The sequence below is a fragment of the Neomonachus schauinslandi genome, chromosome 12, assembly GCF_002201575.2.
Source record: "Neomonachus schauinslandi chromosome 12, ASM220157v2, whole genome shotgun sequence".
Classification (NCBI taxonomy): Eukaryota; Metazoa; Chordata; class Mammalia; order Carnivora; family Phocidae; genus Neomonachus; species Neomonachus schauinslandi.
Window position 1 is genome coordinate 35830379 of NC_058414.1, and position 24334 is coordinate 35854712.

The following is a 24334-nucleotide window of genomic DNA, read 5'->3' on the forward strand; positions in this document are numbered from 1 at the left end:
TTGAGAGAGAGAGAAAGTGGGGGGGGGGTGGGCAGAGTGAGAAAGAGAGAGAGAATCCCAAGCAGTCTCCATGCTCAGCACAGAGCTAGAGGTGGGGCTCAATCTCACGACCCTGAGATCATGACCTTATCCGAAATCAATAGCCAGACACTTAACCAACTGAGCCCCCCAGTGGCCCCTATATATCACTTCTTTATCTGTTCGTCTATCAATGGACACTGGGCTGCTGCCATAATTTGACTACAGTAGATAACGCTGCTATAAACATAGGGTGCATGTTATCTTTTAGAAATTATTTTCCTAACCCAGACAGTGAGGTCCCTTTCATAAAGAAGATTGTTTAAAGTTTAGCTCCCTGGATAACATCCCTGGATAATTTTTTCTTTTATTTCATTTATGGTCTTTTGGGGGGGGCTGGTGTAAGGAGGTGTTTCCTTATTATAAAATTATAATTTTATAATATGTTTCCTTATTACAAAATTATAAAATAGCAAGCACAGAAATTTTTTTTTATGACCTAGAAAGACCTTGTAGAATATCTCTTGCTTTTATTCCTTTCTCTTGTTTTTATATGAAATTTATCTTGGAGACAGAGCCATCAAAGGTTTTGCATTTTATCATGTTCCTCTTTCTCTTTGATGAAGGAAGTATTGCCAAATTATAATACCAAGAAACCTCTTAGCCTATATTCTTGGTTATTTCTTTTAAGTAACATTTATGGTATATTTTTCTAATTAAAAAAACTAATATGTGTTCAATTAAAAAAAATCAGAAACAACTAGAAAGGATGAAAAACATAAGACACCTGGATCCCATTCCCCATTCAAAATTATTAACACTTTAGTATAAAATCTCCCAGTTTTTTATGAGTAGGCAAATATTCACCCAATAGTAGAAGCATGGGCCATTCAATATTGAGATTTTTACTCAGCATAATATAGCTTCAATTGTTCTTACATCATTAAATAGACTTTTACAGCATAATTTTAAAACCCTTTTCTTTGGAAAATTTCAAATATAAGCAAAGGAAAGAAAATAGCATGATGAACCCCCTTGTATATATCACCCAGTTTCAAAGCTATTAATATTCTGCTATTCTCTCTCTTTTTTTATTCTTCTACTCCTGTTTTAGCTATACCTCCCCTGAGGTAAAATTGGAGTCATGCTTATTAAATGTAAAATTATGACAAATGGCTTGACAAACTGGAGTAACCCATGCCCCAATCTAGATATAGAACATTTCTGTAATAGCATGTCACTCCCCAGTTACTACTAACCCCCTGCAGAGGAAACCACTCTTCTGATTTTTTTTCTCCATAGGTTAGTTTCCAGGTGTGCATATACATGGAAGCATATAGTATGAATTCTTCTGTGGCTGGTTTCTTTTGTCCAACATAATGTCATTGTGATTATTATTAGATTAGACATTTGAGTTATTCCCATTTTTGGCAGTCACACATAAACCTGCTGTGACTATACAATACAATTCGTTGAAAGAACAAGGTAAAGTGATGTTATGAGGGTCACATATGGATATTGTATCCTACCAAGCAGATATTGTTCCTTTGTACACCGTTGATACTTTTTAAATAATAGCAGACCGCATGGATATTGCCTATTTATTTTCTAGCTATTACTGATTATACTTTCTAGATGGAACTATAAATTGTGTGTCATGACTTACTTGTAATGCTGCTTTCCACTTTTCTAAGACTGTATTTTCCTGTAGCTATTTATGGCCAGGACATACCTTCAGTCTTTGGACACATGAGGTTCCTTGAGGAGCTGACTCCCTTTAGGAACAGGCTTGTGCCCTGTGAGAATCAGATACAACATTGCCAACTGTCCATCTTAGAAGGCCCAACTTTCCCACAAGGGCAAGTCATGTTCGGACAACAGAGTCTCTATTTCACAGAACGTTAAAAAAAAAAAGATTAGTTAGAGCCAGAGCCTATCAGTATGCTTTAATTACCCAAGGGTTATTCAGCTTTAAGCAGAAAACTGTGACCTTTGACTTCTCTTTAAAAATTTCTTCCTGCTTGTTACATTTCTGTTTGTTAAGCGTCTGGTAACTTTAGTACTATTCACATGATTATAAATCCCACACTGGTTGTGTATTTCATACGATAGGTGTTTCCGAACTAATATACCAGTAATCCCTTCAGAGCGATACCTAGCTTAATGTAAATTTAATTTTCTCTAATCCAATGTCTTTGTTTATCAAGTCTTATGTTCTGAGGAAATACAAAAAGCATTGCTAATACTGGAAAGCGGAATGATTGTACCCCAAGGGATTTGGCGATCTGAAGGGTCAGCATTTATCAACCCCTCATGAGATAGTGTAATGTGGCTTCACAGTGCTCAGTATAAGCCAACCATGTTTAAAGACATTCTGCCACTCAGATCACTCATACGTATTTGATACTCAGGAATAATATTTTCTCTCTCAAATAAGAACGAAAAAATAAAACATTTTAAATAGTCCAAAGAAACATCTGGGATATAATTTTTTTTCAGTTCATACTTGACTTGGGTATGAGTAATGAACTATGGGTTTTTTTGTTTTTTGTTTTGTTTTCATCTAACTATTCAGTTCCTTTTTCCCAATGTGACAGTTTTTCAACTATTGGGGAAATGTTTTTATTTAAAATTATATAAACTGATATCCTGCAATGTACCTACTTGTGAAGATGAATATTGGAAAAGAGATAAACAATACAGTGTGAGAATACCCAGGTTGTATGATTAGGGGCAAGGGCTCGAATTAGAGTGTCTTTGGATAAGCTCCTTTATAAATTTTTTTTTTTTTAAGATTTTATTTATTTGTGAGAGAGAGAATGAGAGACAGAGAACATGAGAGGGAGGAGGGTCAGAGGGAGAAGCAGACTCCCCGCCGAGCAGGGAGCCCGATGCGGGACTCGATCCTGGGACTCCAGGATCATGACCTGAGCCGAAGGCAGTCGCTTAACCAACTGAGCCACCCAGGCGCCCTGGATAAGCTCCTTTAAACAAAGACTGACGCAGAGTGACAAAGATGGCTAGTATTTAAATTCAAGATGGCCTGGGGCCCCTGGGGGGCTTAGTCAATTAAGCATCCAACTCTTGGTTTCGGCTCAGGTTGTGATCTCAGGGTTGTGAGATCAAGTCCTGAGTTGGGCTCCGTGTTGGGCATGGAGCCTGCTTAAGATTCTCTCTCTGTCTTCCCCTGCCCCTCCCCCCTGCTCTCTCTCTCTCAAAGGAAAAAAAAAGGGAAAGAAATAATGCAAACTTGGTAAAATGTACCCATCTTAGATCAATAAAACCTCACTCATTTAGTGTTTCATAAAAATAAATGGCCTTTCGTGACTGGATAAACAAAATGTCATATATCCACACAATGGAATTTTATTTGATAGTAAAAAGAAATGAAGTACTGACACGTGATACAACATGGATGAACCTTGAAAACATTATGCAAAGTGAAAGAAGCCATTCACACATACAAAAAATTATTACTACATATTATATGACTCCATTTATATGAAATGTCCAAAATAGGCAAATCCATAGAGACAGAGAGAAGATTAGTGGTTGCCAAGGGCTGGAGGAGGGGTGGATGGTGATTGCTACTGGGTACAGGGTTTCTTTGGGGGTGATGAGAATGATCTAAAATTGGTTGTGCTGATGGCTGTACAATGAGAATATACTAAAAACCATTGAATTGTATATTTTAAATGGGAGAATTCTATGGTATGTGAATTATTTTAATAAAAGTGTTTAATTTGCCTCCTAATAAGTGCCAGACATGTGACTTATGCTATCCAATTTAATCCTCATCAGATGCTTGCAAACAAAGTTTATTTTCCTCATCTTACAAATGAGGAAACCAGGAAACAAAACAAATGAACAAAGGAGAAAGAGAGGAAGAGAGAGAGACAAACCAAGAAACAGACTCTTAACTCTAGGGAACAAACTGATAGTTACCAGAGGGGAGGGGAAGTGGGTGGGGGGATGGAGATTAAAGAGTACACTTATCATGATGAAAAAAGTATGTATGATCAAATGATAAAATAAGATAAAATAATACACACACAAAATAAGGACACTGCAAATAAGAAAAATGGTGGGATATGAAACAACACCTCCCCATGGTTTGAGAAACAGTTGTCTTCTAGAGGAGGGGAAAGATATGCTTGTTTAATTGTATATGAAAAGTACAAATGACTTAACTTCATTCAATTCAAGTTTGAATTCAGTTCCAAGTACTGGGTTAGTTTAACTCATCATTTTCTTTACTTTTCCTTTTTCTTTTTAAATTTAATTTAATTTATTATTTTATTTTATTTTTTTACATTTTTTTAAAAGATTTTACTTATTTACTTGACAGAGAGAGAGAGATAGCAAGAGCAGGAACACAAGCAGGGGGAGTGGGAGAGGGAGAAGCAGGCTTCCCACTGAGCAGGGAGCCCGATGCGGGGCTCGATCCCAGGACCCTGGGATCATGACCCGAGCCGAAGGCAGACGCTTAACGACTGAGCCACCCAGGCATCCCTACTTTTCATTTTTCTTATTGGTCATTTTTATTGTATGTAGAAATACAAATATAAGCACACCTATCGAAAAAAATATAACCTGAAATCCTTATGAAATTTTCATAAAACCCCAGTAAGATAAACTTGTAAATTGGTATACTGAAATTAAAAACAGCAGATAACTTGTCTTAGATCAACCACAAATTCATAGCAAAAATAGATATAAATCCAGGGGCCTAAACATAGTTTTTAAGTTTATAACTCAGAATTTTCTTTACCTTGTTTAAAATTTTGTTTCACTTTGGGGCACCTGGGTGGCTCAGTCGGTTGAGCGGCTGACTCTTGACTTCAGCTCAGGTCATGATCTCGAGGTCTTGAGGTTGAGCCCCACGGCAGGCTCCACACTCAGTGGGGAGTCTGCTTGAGATTCTCTCTCTTCCTTTCCCTCTGCCCCTCCCCCCACTTACATGTTCTCTCTCTAAAATAAATGGATAAATATTTAAAAAATAATAAAATTCTGCTTCCCTTTAATTAAATGTATCTGTATCAACTGTAAAAAACAAACAAACAAATGAGAAATCAGGTTCTGAGGCACCTGTATACACTGACTTGAGGAATGACTGGCACCATGAGGTTTGCTTTGAAAGCCTGTCTACTTTCTAAGTATGAGCTTTTCCCGTTGGCGGTCTTGGTTCATCAGTGGCTGTCTTGGAATCATCCTTCCAAGTGATAAGACCTACTGGGTAATCATTTGTTGCGTTGCTACTAGTGGTGAGGTAATTTACCTATGTGGGTAGGGCTAGCGATTTATGAACTAGGTGGAACCCTGAACAGGCAGGAGATGACATGAGGGCACGGAGTCCTCATAGGTAGGGAGCTGAGGAAACACACAGTATCACAAACTGATAAGTGCTCAACCCAACATTTTTTTTTGTTTGTTTTTACACTCAGTTTTCCCTGATGGCAACTTGGAAAAAAGAGAGAGAGAGAGAAAAAAGGAGGATGTTTGAATAAAAGAATATGCTAAAAGTTATTGTTTTTATTTTTCAGTGGACTTCCCTGAGCAGAACTTGGATCCCAGTATATTTGAAACATAGATGGTAGATATGGGGTAAACTGGAATTTAAGGCTACTATAAATTTTCATGATTTTCTATAGGTAGAACACAAATTCACCTTTGAAGGAAGACTAGGCATTTATTTTGGGGAAAACATTTTAATGGGCTCTTTGATTCTAGAAGGGTAAAGCAAATAATCTATTCTGAAATAGAGAGTTAAACTTCTCTATATAATCATGTAAAACTCTGTCCCCCTTGTGTGTGGGTGACATCTCTGCATACTATAGTTCTTTTCAGAAAAAACATAATTCTTTCTGGAGACCTCAGAAGTTGGTAGCCTAATCTCTAAGTCAATGATTCCTGTTTAGGGGTTGTCTCATGTGGGAGAGCTGAGCAAGGGCCATCCTATGACGTGGCTGTTGAAAGGGGGCTGAGAAGAGAGAAGCTCCCTAAAAAACCTTGTAGAGGAGCTGGGCCTGTGAACTAGGAGGATATTCATGAATAACAGGGATATTTAACAATTTTTCCTCCTTTTATTATAACCTTTTTCTTTTATGTCAAGCTGTTAGTTTAGTCTTGCTAAATGTTGTAGCCCAGTCTTAGCTGAGTTGTGAAGGTTTAAGGGTTGGGCCTGTGTCCAGGGGGTGTGGCCATGTGGGACAGGCTGCTACCAGATGGACAGGTGGGCCGTGGAAGAGGGAGGCAGCAGTTTGGAGCGAGAGCAGCAGTAGATGTGGCTTCCAGCAACAGAGACATGGTCATGGACCATGGGAGCATTCCCCAGAGATTCATAGAAATACTGGTGAGAAGAACCCTGATAGGGAATAGACATCTCGATGACAGGAGGAATTGCATTTGAAATCTGAAATACTTAAGTTACTTATAAGGAGATATGAAGAAGTAGGTAAATAAACATCTATTTATCAAGTATTTGACTTAATCTACATTAACATGTGTTTCGCTTTATAGGCAATGGATATCTCTTTAAAATCCAAGCTCGAGGCTGTTCTGGCTCGTGTAAGTCTAAGGGACAAGGTTCTGGGATGGCATTCCTGGCACTGGAAAGTTGGGAACGCATACTGCCACAAGGAAGTCATCTTAGGAAGTCAGGCATAGGTTATAAGGGCCAGGGAAAATTTTCTGGTGGAGCTGATTCGAACTGAGTTGTGATGGACAAAGCAGAAGAGCCATATGGAAAGTGTGAAAGGATGAAAATAAGGGAATATTTGATAGAGAGAAGAGCATGCACATAGCACAAGTTGAGAAATAAAAAGGGAAAAGAGGGCAGCGGAAAACAGAAGACAGGAGAGATGGGCTCTAAAGAACAGGTGGAGATAAGACCACATTGATGGGAAGCAAGAATGGCCAAAGAAAGAGATGTATCTGGAAATGGGAGGGAGAGGGCAGAGGGAGTCCAGGCTTGTGACTGTTTTGTTTTCTGCTCTCTTCCCCCTCCTGAAGCAAGGAGTTGGGAGAAGGGTAAGGAGTCCAAGGAATTGTGTATGTTTGTGTATAGGTGGAGGGGTGGATGGAGGAAGAGAACAAAATACTTACCTTCCATACATTTTTATTGATACCAAGATGAGGTAAGTGGCACACGGGTCTGGCTTCCTCAGTTTGATTTCCAAAAACTGAGGAGGGGCTTTTCCTTCCGTATTCATCTTATTTAAATCTCTGCTTTCACAGTGACTAAATAATTCACAATTCAGAATATTCATAACAGATTTTATTGATCTATAATCAGTTATGATGTGACCAGCAGATACCAACTGAATATGTTAGTCTGAAAATGCATTTTAAAACATTGAGCAATCAACTCTACTGTGTGCCAAACTCTGTGTGTAGACAAATTTCATGCCCTCAAAAACCTTATAAATCATTCAGGGACACAAAAGCAAAATCTGTGATTTACAGGTAAGCCAATAATGTTATCCAAATGCCAAGGGAATAGAGAGAGGGAATAAAATCATAGATTATGAATAAACATATTAAAGTTAATGTAGCTTCTTAAATTATTTCTATGTCATATGCTTGGGGGCCTTCAATGGAAAATCCTAGGTAGAAGGACACTCTTTCTATGTTCCCACCACTTCTGAGTGGACCCGAATGAACAGGTATCACTGGTATTTTAATTATTTTCTCTGTTCCATATTCCATAGAGATCAGCTTGCCTTCCGCCTGACCAGTTAGACGACACAGGAGGTCTTTGACTTCTTTTTTTTTCCACGCGTCTCCACTCGGCAAGAGGGAATTTACATTTTGTGCTTTATCAACGTATTGCTCTATCTCGGCCTTGCAAATAAGACTGTGGAGCCCCTTCTTCTTCCCCAGATAAAACAGGGTGCTTGCCTGCTTGGACCTGCACATGCTCCTGTACTGCCTTTTGAAGGTTCTGTTTAAGGATGAAACATACTTTTCCATGAGTTTGGACTCTTCATCTAGTTCTTGATTTTCTGGCCAGAACAGAAGGCAGGCCAAAAAATAAGGGTCTGGATGTTGATGAGTTGGTCCTATGGATCGCAACACTTCTCGGAGCTGTTTTTTCAGCATGCTAAGCGGTTGGATGTTCTTGGAGTGGGGTTTTAGACAATTAAGAATAATGTTGGCTAAAATGAAATTTAGTTTCTCCTTTGTCAGCTGCTTATTTGGGTTTTGCTTCAGTAGGAAAAGATACTTGCTCACTATATTTTCCATGTTGGTTGCAGCCTCTTTGTGATTTGGATTAAGATATTCCAGGAGTCCAGAAAACCTATCTGCTCTCAAAGCTTCTAAACCTTTCCTGCAATTCTCCTCTTGGAGTAACTGACTCTCTTTGCTTTGTAGCAAACCCAAATCCAAAGAGCAGAAAAGTTCCCCATATTTCTTGAAACAACGAGTGATTTTCTTTTTTAATGAGATTTCTACTGTTTCTTTTTGGGTGTTTCTCATTTTCAAAAGAACAATATAATCAGTAAAAAAGTCAAAGCACCTTTTCAAATCTGATTGTAAATTTTCTAAGTAGGATGTGAACTTGCTAAGAGCCAAATAATATTCACATTTTGGATTTGTGGGAATCATCCCCTTTCCTGATAAAAAGTCTACCATATCTCTTTTAGATAATTCATTTTCTTTGAGGAAACAGGGCATGAGCTGGAGAATCTGAATAGTGTAAAGACCAACTTCTATTTCACCCAGGAAACCGGCCGTGTTGTATGTGTCGTATTTTCTTTGCAACTTCTGTGGTGCCCAGGCCTCCGTTTCATAGGCTTTCCTCTCGGCTTGTTCTTGGGATTTTTTAAAAGCTTTTGAGGCGTTTTCAGCGGCTTCCAGGAGGTATTTTAGATCATTAACTGTAATATCCTTGGCTTTTTTCTTTTCATCCAACCACCATTTGATTTGACTTTTGTAGACTTGACCAAGTGTATCTGAGATATAGGAATTTTTAGGTGCTCTCTTTTTGGCCTGGTTTGCCCAATCCAGAGCATTGCTGAAATTCTTCTCTTTAATGTAGAAATATCTTGCTAAGGCCTGACAAATGAACGCATTTTGTGGGAATCGATGAGTCCCGGCGGTCAAGACCATTTCAATTTCTTCGTTCTGTAAAGCTTCCATTAATGGAGCAAACAAAGTGTCTGTTTCATCCCCGTACTCTTTGCGCTGTCTTGTAAGCAGAAGAGTTTCCACGTCATGTTGAAATTTTTCTCTTCCTATTCCAGAAACATAGAATAAATCCTCCTTTAAGATCTTCAGTGCAATTTGACACGTATTCAAGTTATAGCTTTTTTCCAGTTCTTTCAGACAGAAGATGGCAATCAAAGGGTGAATGATGCGCACACCTGTGTATCTCCCATATTCTGCGACTTCCGTGTTTATTAGAAGTGTAGAATAGGCTCCCATCTTGTGGTCTAGGCTTTCGGGTTCCCAGGGGGTACTAGTGTATATGATTCCCAAAAATATTTCACACTGTGATACTGAGATTGTAGAATCAGTGACATAAGAGTTGAGTAGAGCCAGGAAAGAAATGAGTTGTCCTTCCTTGCTGTCCACATTCTGTCCTTTTAGGATATTCTGGACTACCTTTTTTATATACATATCATTAAAATTGGTCTTCAAGATCATGAAGGAATAAAAGTTTTCACAGTTCTTGTGTTGCTTTTCAATTTCTTCCAGTTTGGCCTCAAAAGCTCTTTGTTCCTTGGGAGAAAGTTGGTAGGTTAGGGCAACACTGTCTGCTAATTTTGCAGTTTCATCAGGATTCTGGGATCTCATGCAGTTTAAGATAATAACCAGTGTTCTTTCATATCTCAAACCCTTGTCTGCTAAAATGGAATCGATGGCATTCTGCAGGACATAAACGTTTTCCTGGTCTTCAAAATCATCTACAAGGAGAAGAACAGGAAAGTAATCTTCATGGCTGGTTGCTTTATAGGTAATCAATTTGGTCACTTGTTCTACAATTTCTCCAAAATCAGTTGTTTTGTTTTTTAACACAGCACATCTAAAATTCTTCTTTAGGTCCCAGAGAACATTCATAGCCAATGTAGTACCCCCACAGCCTGGATGGTGATAAAGATTGATAATTTTTGCAAATACTGGTTTAGGAGAGTCTGCCCAGCACTGTATCAGATCTTTAAGCTTTTCATAAATATCCCTTTTGACAAAAGCTGAAGAATAGTTTTCAGAAGAAAAATAGAAGTTCCACCAGGATACTTTGCCACCTCGATAAAAGTGTTCCTCTTTTGATGTCTTAAATTCTTGGAATTTAGTTTTGTCTTTCTCTATGTCTGTGTCTTTACACTCATTTTCACAGAGGATTTCTAGTGCAGTCAAGATATCCTCTTCCTTTTTCTCTAAGATAACCGAAGAAAGTCCATGGGAGGGCAAAAATCTTCTTGATGACTGAGTCACTGGTTTTAGTTTAAGGATAGTACTGTTTATCAGTTCTAAATTTAAAGTGGAAATACTGTGGTTTGTTAATTCATCTGCTGTTGTCAGTCTTGTTTGTAGCAGATCGTTCCATCGTTGATAAATCTGTGGGTTTGCACAAATACACAATATATTTTCCATTCCTTTGAGAGCTTGGTAGAAAGCACAGAAAGTTTCAATGAGGGGATCTCCTGGGCTTTCCACTGGAGAGAGTAATAGAAACACTACCAAAAATTTCCCTCTTGTCATTATATTTTCATCTGTGAGAAATAAAATCAACTTCCTGACTTCAGAAGCTCTTTCTCTGTGCCATAAATTTGGTTCTAGAGGCTTATGGCTCTCATTTTTCAAGTCTGACCTGCCATTGCAGAAGATCCAGCTGGTCTGCTCGTAAAGATTCAAACTAGAAATTTTCTCCCTTATGTTATTTGTCTTTTCTTCAAACTGATTTGGAAAGTGAAGATTTGCTACTCGGCTTTTTTTGTAAGCTTTGACCACCCCCTTGCTCACAGATTCAGGATCAAATTCCAGCACAGCAAACCATTTCATTTCCTTTAGAAAATCTAAGTTCTTCGTTTGATTTGGATGGCATTTATTTGTTACAAGAATGTACCAGCTGTAGTATGAATTATCCAGTGAGTCTCGGTTGCCTATGAGAAGTTTAACCAGCTTTTGTCCTTCACTCTCCTTCTTATTTGCCTTCATTTCATATTCTTCTTCAGCCACTTTTCTAGATGCTACTACTGACTTAAGATTTTGTAAAAAATTTCTGTGAGCTACGTCCCGTTGTTTGACATTGGCCAGGAGATCCTTAGAGCTGGGCCCATCTCTCACAAACAGTGAAAAATCTTGGTTTGGTTTCCATGTTTCATTTTTACAACTTTGCATCTTAATTAAGAAATATTTTTCTTCACATACAGAATGTTTTGGAATAACATCTACTTCAATGACAAATCTGTCAGATGGTGTATTGTTCTGCAGTAGGACTTCCACAAACCTTGGCTCCCGAATGCACTTCTTCGCTTCATTGATCTCATTTTCTTCAAAGTATTGTCTGATCATTATATTAAAGTGGTCAATGAAGGCATCCTTACTGGTGACTTTCACACCAACAATTTGTCCGTGGGGTCTGTCCTTGACTCCAAAATGGATAGTGCCATTGGTGCGTGAATTCATACAAGCTGATGCAAATCGGAAGACTTCATTGCTAAATTTCATCTTAATGTCCTTTTCTGTGGCTGCTTCTGTATTTGTGAGGGCTTTGAACTCATGTATTGGGTCTATGAGATTGAGTGGGCCAGTTTCAGGTTGTAGAATTCTATGTTCTATGTAACGTTGGCTGTTATGGAACTGATCAAAAGGATATGGCATACAAGTCAACTGTTCAGTTTCTAGCCTATCCTCATTTTGGTCTTCAGTGGTCGCTCCTTCATTTAATGCATCTTCTTTCATAAGAATCGATTCTTGTTCTTTGGTATCCCTGGTCTCTCTGAGATCATGATCAATATTGGATAACACTGATTTTTCCTCTTCCTTTTTTGTCTTTTGTGGCTTTTTTGGGTGTTCTTTTTTGGAGGGTTTTGTATGATCCAATTGTCCAGAATCCTGATTGTTACTTTCAGAGGAACTGTTATTCAATCTGTTATATTTACGTTTTATCAAAAGTGCTGGACCCCGGGGTAGTCCCATTTCTCTAAGGTCATTCTCAGTTAATTCCTGCAGGACTAATCCAGTTACTTCTTCAGTGAGCAGAATCTGCCCATATTTTTCATCAATCTTAAGGTCTTTTGTTACCCATTGTTTCACATGCTCTTTGGTCCAGTCGTTGATAATTTCAGGTAGATTTACTTGTTCACTCATGTCAACTTGCAATTTTCTTCCTTGGAAAAAGTAATACAATAAGTATTTTAGTATTATACTTTATCATGGAAATCACATATTCAATTATGTATGTAATTTGATATAAACAACATATATAAAATATTGTTCAAGGCTGACTTTTAAAACTACTTGGTACTTATTCTTAATGTTTTATAGTCCCAATTAGTGCCCTTATTCCCTAGATGATTATAATTGTGATTGTGAAATGAGCAGTAGCTGCTAACTAGGGTGACATATACCTTTATTCACATAGTAATTTTCCTGTTTAGGCTTAACTTGGTGAAGGTTGGGTTTTTGTAACTTAAACCCAGAATCTTAAGTACCACAGGCATTGGTTCCCATAGCTGAATATTGCAAATAAACTTTAAAATATAAAACTGGGTAAGTGGGGGGAGGGGTGCCTGGCTGGCTCAGTTGGGAGAGTGTGTGACTCTTGATCTCCAGATTGTGAGTTTGAGCCCCAGATTGGGTGTAGAGATTAATTAAAGAAAACTTAAAAAAAAAAAACTGGGTAAGTGGAGGTGGGTTGGAGAACAGGAACCTCCTTTCTCAACTAGGAAGATGGCCATCTTTGTTACATAGTGATGAAGCAACCAGTTACCTCATCACCCACTGTCTTTTGGAATTCAAGCTGTTAGGCCACCAAGGTGGAAAGAGATGTGGCAGCAAAATGTCAGGATAATCAATTTGGTTTGCTAATTCTTGTGGCTCTCAGAGGTACCAAAAGAGTTAGCTGTAGTTCAAACTGGCCTGGCCTGACTGAAATTAGATAAGGAAAATAATATGAGTTTTTAACTTTGTTAAAACCCATTCAGCCTATGTAGCAACATTTTTCTAGATATGTCTGCTGAAGCAAGTGAAACAAAAGCAAAAACAAACTGTTGGGACTTCTTCAAAATAAAAAGCTTCTGCACAGCAAAAGAAACAATCAACAAAATTAAAAGATAACCTATTGAATGAGAGAAGATATTTGCAAATGACATATCTGATAAAGGGTTCATATTTAAAACATACAAAGAACTTAATACAACTCATTACCAAAAAAACAAATAATCTAATTAAAAATGGGGGGGCGCCTGGGTGGCTCAGTCATTAAGCGTCTGCCTTCGGCTCAGGTCATGATCCCAGGGTCCTGGGATCGAGCCCCGCATCGGGCTCTCTGCTCGGCGGGAAGCCTGCTTCACCCTCTTCCATTCCCCCCTGCTTGTGTTCCCTCTCTCGCTGTCTCTCTCTCTGTCAAAATAAATAAATAAAATCTTTAAAAAAAATAAAAAATAAAAAATAAAAATGGGCAGAGGACATGAATAGACATTTCTCCAAAGAAGACATACAGATGGCCAACAGACACACGAAAAGATGCTCATCATCATCAGGGAAATGAAAATCAAAACTCTAATGAGAAAGAAGAGGAAGATGGCAGCAGAATAGGAGGATCTAGGTTTGTCAGATCCCATGAACACAACTGGATAATTATCAAATCATCCTAAATATCCCAGGAATCAACCTAAAACAGCAGAACACACATTTTTTTCAAGTGTACACACAACATTCTCCAGAATAGATCACATATTAGGTCACAAAACAGGCCTCAACAAATACAAAAAGATTCAAATCATACGATGCACCTTTTCTGACCACAGCACTATGAAACTAGAAGTCAACCACAAGAAAAAAATTGGAAAGATCACACATACCTGGAGGTTAAATAACATGCTACTAAACAATGAATGGGTTAATCAGGAAATCAAAGAAGAAATTAAAAAATACATGGGAACAAATGAAAGTGAAAACACAATAGTCCAAAACCTTTGAGATGTAGCAAAAGTGGTCCTAAGAGGGAAATAATAGCACTACAGGCTTATCTCAAAAAGCAAGAAAAATCTCAAAATAAACAACCTAATCTTACATCTAAAGGAGCTAGAAGAAGAACAACAAAAAAAGCCTAAAGCCCCAGAAGGAAAGACATAATAAAGATTAGAGCAGAAATAAATGTTATAGAAACAAAAAACACAATAGAACAGATCAATGAAACCAGGAGCTGGTTCCTTGAAAAAATTAATAAAATTAATAAATAAAATAAACCTCTGGCCAGACTTATCAAAAAGAAAACAAAAAGGACCCAAATAATTCACCATGATCAAGTGATATTTATTCCTGGGTTGCAAGGTAGTTCAATATTTGCAAATCAATCAGCATGATACATCACATTAATAAAAGAATGGATACCTGGGGCACCTGTGTGGCTCAGTCAGTTAAGTGTCTGACTCTTGATTTTGGCTCAGGTCATGATCTCAGGGTTGTGAGATCCAGCCCTGCATAGAGCTCTCAGCTGGGCATGGAGCCTGCTTAAAATTCTCTCTTTCCCTCTACCCCTCCTTCCTCCCCCTGCAACAAAAGAAAGGAATGGATAAGAACCATATGATCATTTCAATGGATGCAAAAAAAGCACTTGACAATGTACAACATCCATTCATGATAAAAAAACTCCCAACAAAGTAGGTTTTGAGGGAACATACCTCAACATAATAAAGACCATATATGAAAAACCCACAACTAATACCATCCTCAATGGGGAAAAACTGAGAGTTTTTCCTCCAAGGTCAGGAACAAGACAGGGATGTCCACGCTCACCACTGTTATTTAACATAGTACTGGAAGTCCTAGCCACAGCAATCAGACAACACAAAGAAGTAAAAGGGATTCAAATCTTAAGAAAGAAGTAAGACTTTCACTATTTGCAGATGACATGATACTCTATATAGAAAACCTAAAAGACTCCACCAAAAAACTGCTAGAACTGATAAACAAATTCAGTAGAGTTGTAGGATACAAAATCAAAGTACAGAAATCTGTTGCATTTCTATACAGCAATAATGAAGCAGCAGAAAGAGAAATTAAGGAATCAATCCCATTTACACCAAAAACAGTAAGATACCTAGTAATAAACCTAACCAAAGAGGTGAAAAACTTGTACTCTGAAAAGTATAAAATACTGATGAAAGAAACTGAAGGTGATACAAAGAAATGGAAAGACATTCCATGCTCATGGATTGGAAAAACAAAGATTGTTAAAATGTCTATAATACCCAAAGAAATCTACACATTTAATGCAATCCCTATGAAAATACCAACAGCATTTTTCACAGAACTAGAACGAACAATCCTGAAATTTGTATGGAACCACAAAAGACCCCGAACAGTCAAAGAAACCTTGTAAAAGAAAAGCAAAGCTGGAGGCATCACAATTCTGGACTTCAAGTTATATTACAAAGCTATAGTGATCAAAACAGTAATGGTACTGGCACAAAAATAAACACATAGATCAGTGGAACAGAATGGAAAACCCAGAAATGAACCCACAACTATATGGTCAATTAATCTTCAACAAAGCAGGAAAGACTATCCAGTGGGAAAAAGTCTCTTAAACAAATGGTGTTGGGAAAACTGGACAGCCATATGCAAAAGAATGAAATTGGACCACTTTCTTACACTGAACAAAAATAAATTCAAAATGGATTAAAGACCTACATGTGAGACCTGAAACCACAAAAAATCCTGGAGGAGAACCCAGGTAGTAATCTCTTTGACATCAGCTGTAGCAACTTCTTTCTAGATATGTCTCCTGAGGCAAAGGAAAAAAAGCAAAAATAAACTATTGGGACTTCATCTTCCACACAGTGAAGGAAACAATCAACAAAACTAAAAGACAACCTACTGAATGGGAGAAGACTATCTGACGAAAGGTTAGTACCCAAAACATATAAAGAACTTCCAGAACTCAACAGTGAAAAAATTAACCAGTTAAAAACGGGCAGAAGACATGAATAGACATTTTTCCAAAGAAGACATCCAGATGACCAACAGACACATGAAAAGATGTTCAACATCACTGATCACCAGCAAATAGGAACCAAAACTACAATGAGGTATCTCCTCACACCTGTCAGAATGGTTAAAACAACCCAAGAAACAGGTCAGGATGTGGAAAAAGGGGAACCCTCTTACAATGCTGGTGGGAATGCAAACTGGTGCAGCTACTCTGGAAAATAGTATGGAGGTTCCTCAAAAAATTAAAAATTAAAACTACTATATTATCCAGTAATTCCACTACTGAGTATTTACCTAAAGAATATGGTAACACTAATTTGAAAAAATATATGCACCTCTATGTTTATTGCAGCATTATTTATAATAGCCAAATTATGGAAGCAATCCAAGTGTCCATTGATAGTTGAATGGATAAAGAAGATGTGGTATATACACACAATGAAATATTACTCAGTCATAAAAAGGAATGAGATCTTGCCATTTGCAACAACATGGATAAATCTAGAGGGGATAGTGTATAATGCTAAGTGAGATAAATCAAAGAAAAACAAATACAATATGATTTCACCCATATGTGGAATTTAAGAAACAAAACAAAAGAACAAGGAAAAAAGAGACAAACCCAAAAAACAGAATTTTAACTATAGAGAACAAACTGATGGTTACTAGAGGGGAGGTGGGAGGTGGGATGGGTGAAGTAGGTGATGGGAATGAAAAGTACACTTATCATGATGAGCACTGAGTAATGTACAGAATTGTTGAATCACTATAGTATATACCTGAAACTAATATAACACTGTATGTTAAGTATACTGGAATTAAAATTATACTGTAATTAAACTAAAATAAAAAAAACAATTTCAGCCAAAGTTATTGATGTGAGACTAGTGAAGGTCCCACATAATTGTGGGACTTTGCTGAATTGCAAGAACTGAATATCCTGGAACACCCTAGAGCAGGGATTCTCAACTTGGGCTGAGCATTAGAATCACCTGGGACTCCACATTTTGATAATTTAATTGGTTGAGTGTGTGGGAGTAGAGTTCAAGCATAGTACTTTTTAAAATCTGTCAGTGACATTCTCTTGTGCAGATGAGGTGAGAGCAGTTCTCAAAATGTAGTCTCCAGATCAGCATCATTAGCACTACTTGGAAGCATGGTAAAAATGTAAATTCTCAGGTCCCACCCCCAACCTAGTGAATCAGAATTAAAAAGGGAATCAATAGGATGGTTTAAATAAGGGAAAACAAGAAGGTGAAAATATTATGAGGATAAGTAGATTAAAAGTATTAAGTATCAAACAAACAAAAATATTAAGCTATAAAGAGAAAATACAAACATTTAAAAAGATCTGTAATTTTTTAAATGAAAGATTTACAGATCCCAGTTTAAAAAAGATCATTTTAAATGAAAGATTTATAGATCCTAGGTTTTTATATAATAAGTCACAAAGTCTAGCTAAATTGTAAATTTGACCCATCTGTGTTTGGGGTTTCTTGCAGAAGCTTTTCCAGAAGGTCTTCTTGAGGTTGTATGTGAAGGATGAGCTAAACTGAGGCCTCAGCCTATAGCCTTGTGACCAGCCAGAGAAGAAACCCATGCCAGTCATTTATGGTGTGAATACCATAGGCACTTCAGAATAATTTACCCTGTCTATAGGCATGCTACCGCTGGGCATAGCAGCTTCTGCTTGCTTGTATAAGACTTTTCCTAGTGCCTTAGTATCCTGAATCCTCTTAGTCACTTTGGCTTCATTCTGCAGGACACACCTAGTCCTGAGCCAATTAGCAGAACTAAGCAACTGGCACAATGAACATTATAAACATATTTCGGATTATCAATTCCATTCACTTACACGGTAGATGGAAGAGGTCTTAGAATTAGCATACATATTGCAACCAGAGATAAATATCATTTGTTTATTCACTCGACAAATATTTATTGAGCACGTATTAGGCATCATGCTCAAGAGAACTAGTGGTGACTAAAAGAGATATGAAGTTCTTTCGTAGGACTTAGAGTCCAGTGGAGAAAATTTTAAAAAGAAAGAAGAACCATACACACATATATTCAAAACAGTTTATCATGGCAAACTGCGACAGTGCTTTGTGTAAGACACAGTAAGGGGCAAAGGATTGGGATCTGTGAGGAGGGGAGGAGTGAGTGTCACTAGGAGGAAAGTGGGGACACTGTGCAGGTGAAGTTAAAGTGGAGCTTCTGGAGTAGGGTAGGAGGAAGGTAGAGGGAGCAAGTCTGCGGGACAGAGTGAAGGGAATAAGGAATAGTCTACCTGGTGGGATTTCCAAGGGCCTATCTAGTGGGTCCAAGGAAATGGGTGTGGTGGTGCTCCGCCGTGGGCTGTCCCTGCTTCTGCCCCCAGAGCCAGGTGCTGGCCCTGCCAAAAAGAATTCCTGGGCAGAGGGAATTACTGACCAGGAGATGACTCTTCGAACCCAGGAGACTGGAGCCTCATCCCTGATCCTCCTGTCTCCTCTGCAGAGTCCCTAAGTGTCATTTCGGATAAGACTGAAGGGAGAGATTCTGCCTTACCTCTTTACAAGTACTATATGGAACCAGTAGGATAAACAATTATTAATAAGCATATTCCTAATGAAAGATTTTTTGAAGTCACTTCGGAGAAAAGGCTGGATAAAAAAATGACTGTTGGGGCGCCTGGGTGGCTCAGTCATTAAGCGTCTGCCTTCGGCTCAGGTCATGATCCCGAGGGTCCTGGGATCGAGTCCCGCATCGGGCTCCCTGCTCAGCGGGAAGCCTGCTTCTCGCTCTCCCACTCCCCTTGCTTGTGTTCCTGCTCTCGCTATCTCTCTCTCTGTCAAATAAATAAATAAAATCTTTTTAAAAAAAAAAAAAATGACTGTTGTATTATTTTTAAATTTAGTCTTAAAATGTCTCGTACCTTAAAAATTTGCTGAATACTTGCTTTTTATATCTTTTAATATATTTTGACCCCCTTTCTGTAGGCAGCTGAGGGGAAGAGGTACTCATGGCTTCAGACGCTATTCTCATCACAATTTTTGGTGGTTCCACAGACACCTAGATGATCCTTCAATACACTGGCCTTTCTCCCTCTTGACTGCCTCTCGTCCAATGATCTCGACCTGGCCCCAGTTTCACTGTTATGGTCACACCATTGACCTTATCGCAAACTGTTATGGGTTGAATTGTGACCCCCCCCCCCCACAAACTCATGTGTTTGTGATAGGCTGAAATGGAGTCACTTATGTCAAGGGGTTTAAGATGGAGTCAGGAGGCCATTAAGGAGATGGGCCTTACACATGTCCTCACTGGTTGAACCATGAACTTTTAAACTGTGCCAGATGGAAAATATTCCAAGGACTCAGTCCTAACACTTACAATTTGCTACTTGCTAGCAAGAGGTTTTGCTTAGTGATAGCCGCAGCAATCAATTATATTCAGTCAAGATTAGTTTTCTGCCGCCAACACCAATCAAAAATTCTTTGTAAGCATGTATACAGGCATTCCCTTTTTGTCTGAAAAATCCCTGACTTTTGCTTAGTGGGACACTATTTGGGTTGTTACCCAAATCTGTGTACTCCAAATTGCAACTCTTTGATCCCAAATAAACTCTCTTGCTTAATGATCACCTCCTGCCAAGTTTAGTTGATGTGACGAAGTCCTAGCCCCAGTACCTTGGAATGTGACCTTTTTGGACATAGGGTCGTTGCAGATGTTAACATGAAGCTGTTAGAGTGGGCCCTAATTCAGTATGACTGGTATCTTTATAGGAAGGGGGAATTTAGCCACAGAGGCACAGACACAGTGAGAATGCCACGTGTGGAAGAAGGCAGAGATTGGGGGGTGATCGCTAAGCCAAGGAATGCCAGAGGTTGCCAGCAAACCACCAGAAACTAAAGGAGAGGCAGGGAATTCATTCTCTTTCACAGCCCACAGAAGGAACCGACCCCGCCAACATCTTGATCTTGAAGAACTCCAGCCCCCAGAACTATAAGACAATATATTTCTGTGGTTTAAGCCACACAGTTTGTGGTACTTTGTTACAGCAGCCCTAGGAAACTAATAGAATCACCAGTGGCTACCAGCCTTCCAGCATCTCAGATTCAAATATCTCCCTCTCATCAGGATCTCCTGCCCCTTAGACTCACTACCTTTATTTATTTAAAAAAAAAAAAAGATTTTATTTATTTGACAGAGAGAGATAGAGGGAGCAGGGAGAAGCAGAGGGAGAGGGAGAGCAAGAGAGAGAATCTCAAGCAGACTCCCTGCCTAGCGGGGAGCCCCACATGGGGCTGGATCTCACGACCCTGAAATCATGACCTGAACTGAAATCAAGAGTCAGATGCTTGACCAACTGAGCCACCCAGGCACCCCTAGACTCACTGCCTTTAGTGCTCAAATTCTAATATTTCTTTAACACCAAGACCTATAACTTACTGATTCTAGATTCTATTACTCTCTCACTCCTGTCCCCCTGTCCCTGCATCTCCTCACTGCCTCTCCTTTGTAACTAGCTTGCCACACATTCTCGTCTCTCATCAAATCTCCAACACCTCCTCACCGTTGTCATTTTCCACTGTAACCCTGCTTCCTATTTTAACTGGGAAATTAAAGCAATCAGGAGAGAGCTTCCCCGAGCTCTTAAAACCATATCTACCACTGTCCTGCTTCTTGACTTTTCTTCTGTTACTAGGTCCATACATTCTATTTTAGTTTCTGTTCTCTGAGTGGACTGTCCATACCTCTTGCTCTGGAGAGGAGATCCGCACATCTCTGGGCATCTCCTCTGGAGATGTTCTCATCACTCTCCACAGACTTGCTCTGTCCAGGTCTGTGGCAATATCTTCTCTTAGTCAGAGTCCTCTCTCACCTTGTCCTCTGGGCACCCCAAATATTATAAGGAAAAGCTGTAGATTTTCGCTTCTGATTTGGCCAGTGATTACAGTAATTCCACTAGACTCCAGCACTCTCCAAGAAGCAACATATGAAGGGTTTCCTGCTTATCAGCTACTAGATGCTCAGAGATGTGTGTGTGTGTTTGTGTGTGTGTGTGTTTAATGTGGGGATGGTGGGAGGGCTTGTCTTTGTGCTACCTCCCAGGGAGACAGCATCCCCCTCGTTTTCTCCTTTATTGTTTGAATTCTGTTAGGAACCACAGGGCGATGGGAGCACTCTTCTCAAATTGGAATGGCATTTGTCCTCCCCAAATCTGTCTTTTTATCTCTATCTCACAGGTTCCCCCATTGTTCAAAGATGAAGACTCTTTATAACATCAAAACATTTCTCAGCTGCTCACTGCTTTGATGGGAACTGAGAAGATACATAATGATTTGAGGTTACTATATATTTGGTAACACCGTCACATGAATTTTCCACTCTGTCAGTTATACAGGCATCTTAATCTATGATCCATATTTGGCTTGGAACTATGTATTCAATTCAAGGTGACCAGGATTTGGGCAAAAACGTTTTAATAATGCTTTGGTGTAACTCTGTGGCCCAATCAGTGTCTTCAACCTTGTTTTGGGTGACGATTTGTGAATATTTATATAGAATTTAATGTGTTTCACTGTTCAAAGGCCTTTCATGAACATTCTTTGATTAGATTTACATCCTGGAGTGTTGGCATATTTTTTAAACACGAGGGACATTTATGTTTGGCAAGAAGCTACATAGTGTAAATAAAGGGGAAGGGGTCATGATCAGGAAAATAACATCACGATCAAATGTGTCTCCTCTCAGCCAACCTGTTTTAATTGTATAAGAACGTGGGAATAGAACCAGTGTTGTCTTGGTTAGGTCTTTCTAGCCTCATCTCCAGAGTGTTCCAAATCTAGAAACACTCTGCACCACAGTTGCTGGAAGGTTTCCTTTTTTTTTCTTTTTAAGATTTATATATTCATTTGAAAGAGAGGGAGGTAGGGGAGGGGCAGAGGGAGAGAATGAGAGAAACAGACTCCATGCTGAGTGCAGAGCATGACTCTACCCCTGAGATCACGATCTGAGCTGAAATCAAGAGTTTGACACCCAACTGACTGAGCCACCCATTTTTTAAAGAATTCTACAGTCAGTGTAAGTTACAGCTAGTGATAGATAAACGTGAAAACAGCAAGATTTCTCATTCTTTTTAGAACTGTTTCATTAAAAGTAGTTCATGTACACTTGAAAATATATTCACTTTCAAAATTCTGCTTTAGTTTTCAGAATGCGTTTTTAAAGAAAACTTTTAAAGCAAGTTGATGAAGCAGGTATCTTTAATGATTAGAAACTTACCAGGGCTTTTCTGAAAACTTCCTGTTTATATCAGCAACCTGAAATAAGTCTTTATGAGGTGCTTTGATCTCAAGCTGTTAGATTAGTTGTCTTTTCTTGAAAATTTGCAAGAGTCATGTCCTGGAAAACATCTATGTATGAGGAAGTAAAGATGTAGGCAGAACAGATCTGGTCCTTTTCCAGTTTTGCCTTTTGTTGAGGATCTGTTACATTAAAAAAAAAAATGATATCACAGAAAATTAAAATGCAATTGATTGGACCATTGCTTAGGAAATGTTTATGAGACAGATTTTCCCACTAACTTTCCATTGTGAAAAATTTCAAACATATAGAAGATTTGAAAGAATAACGTAAAGAACATCCTCCACGGAGAGGGCATCTCTTCCTATATTTAAATACTTTTAATAAGTTAGATAAATGTCCAATATATGTTGCAGGCATTCTCTTTCCTCCCACATTCCACATTCAGTGTGGAACAAACCCTGTAGGGATGTGGTCTCTTCAAAACACATCCCACATCTGACCACCAACCACCACCTCCACTGCTACCAACCCGTCCAAGCCCCCACCTCTCTCCTGGATGACAAGAGTGGCTCCCTCACTTGTTTCCTTCTTGCTATTATTGATCCTGCTGGGGACTTCCTCAAAATAGCAGCCAGAGTGGCCCTGTCCAAATGTAAATAACATGCCAATACTCTGTTCAGTCCCTCCAGTGGCTCTCCATTTGACTCAGAGTGAAAGCCTAGCTCATTATAAACTATAAAGCCTCACATGACCTGGCACCCTGCTACCCTTCTGGTATTACATCTTACTTTCACTTCCCTTTCTAAAGCTGGTCCAGCCCCCTTGTTGTTACTGCTTTTGGCCTCCAGCTCCTTTTGTCTCCCCGGGAGGTTCCTGGATACCTGTGGGGCCCCTTCCCTCCCTTCCCTCAGGCCTTTCATCTCCTATCTTCTCACTGAGGCCTGCTTGGCCAGCCTGCAAGAAAACTTTATTCCATCTCCAATATTTCTGATCCCTCCTCTGGTTTCTTTCTTTCTTTCTTTTTTTTTCTTCCTTTAAATATATATACTTAGGATTTATCACAATAAAGTATTCCAAATATTCCTACTTATTTATCTTGTTTCTTTTTCTGTCCCCACCCATTATTCTGTGTGCTTCATGAGGACAAGGATTTTGTACATTTGTTCGTTTTGTTCGCTATTTTACAGTGCCTAGCACAGAGTAGCTGCTTAACAAAAATTTGTTGAATGAATAACATTTTCTCGGGGTCGTTTAAAATAAGGAATTTTTGAAAACTCTTGAGTTAGCCGTGTCTGTGCGTCAAAGGACCAAAGGACTTTGCTCGTTTCACTAGGGCGGTTGAATCACTAGGGCAATTCTTTCACTTGGTTTGAATCCCAGACAGAAATCTAAGAATATTTGTTTACTGTGTTGCTCATTAGGTCACAGCTAACTCTAGCTTCAATCATCTGGGCACAAAGAAGGGAAAGGAAATTTTGTCAAAAGGAAAGAAAACTTAATAAGTATGTGTCTCCTGCAGTCATTCTAGGTACCCCAGTTTCACAACATCCTATAACATTTCTGCTGTGTCACTCACAGTTCCCAAATAAGGTCATTTCTCATACTGGGCTAGGCCTCTCTTCTGGAGCCTTAGCACCACGGCGTTGTTCTCATTTGCTGCTGGTGTTCCGGGGAGCTGATCTCCTGGGGAGGGCCTTACCCCTTTCCATAGACACGGTCTTTTCAGATCTGCTGCAATACCTTCTCTTAGCCAGAGTCCTCTTTCAGTACTTTAACCATGTACCCTCTCTCAGGGTTTCCTAAAGACTGGGAGGACAGATTCCAAATTCTCTCTTTTGTTTTAGACAGGTGATTATTT

The 24334-nt window shown here is 38.9% G+C and overlaps 1 protein-coding gene across 1 annotated transcript; it reads right to left on the reverse strand.

The window, feature by feature from the left end:
* Positions 1-7281: 7281 nt before the first annotated feature.
* On the reverse strand, positions 7282-22459 carry SAMD9L (sterile alpha motif domain containing 9 like). The gene is made up of 2 exons (XM_021689624.1): positions 22453-22459; positions 7282-12353 (listed from the first exon to the last, which is right to left on the reverse strand). The coding sequence occupies exon 2, from the start codon at positions 12331-12333 to the stop codon at positions 7576-7578; it is 4758 nt and encodes a 1585-aa protein (XP_021545299.1). The 5' UTR covers positions 12334-12353; positions 22453-22459; the 3' UTR covers positions 7282-7575.
* Positions 22460-24334: the final 1875 nt, after the last annotated feature.

Excerpts from the sequence above, each read along its gene's own strand:
- SAMD9L (XM_021689624.1), bottom strand. The coding sequence starts at position 12,333 with ATGAGTGAACAAGTAAATCTACCTGAAATTATCAACGACTGGACCAAA.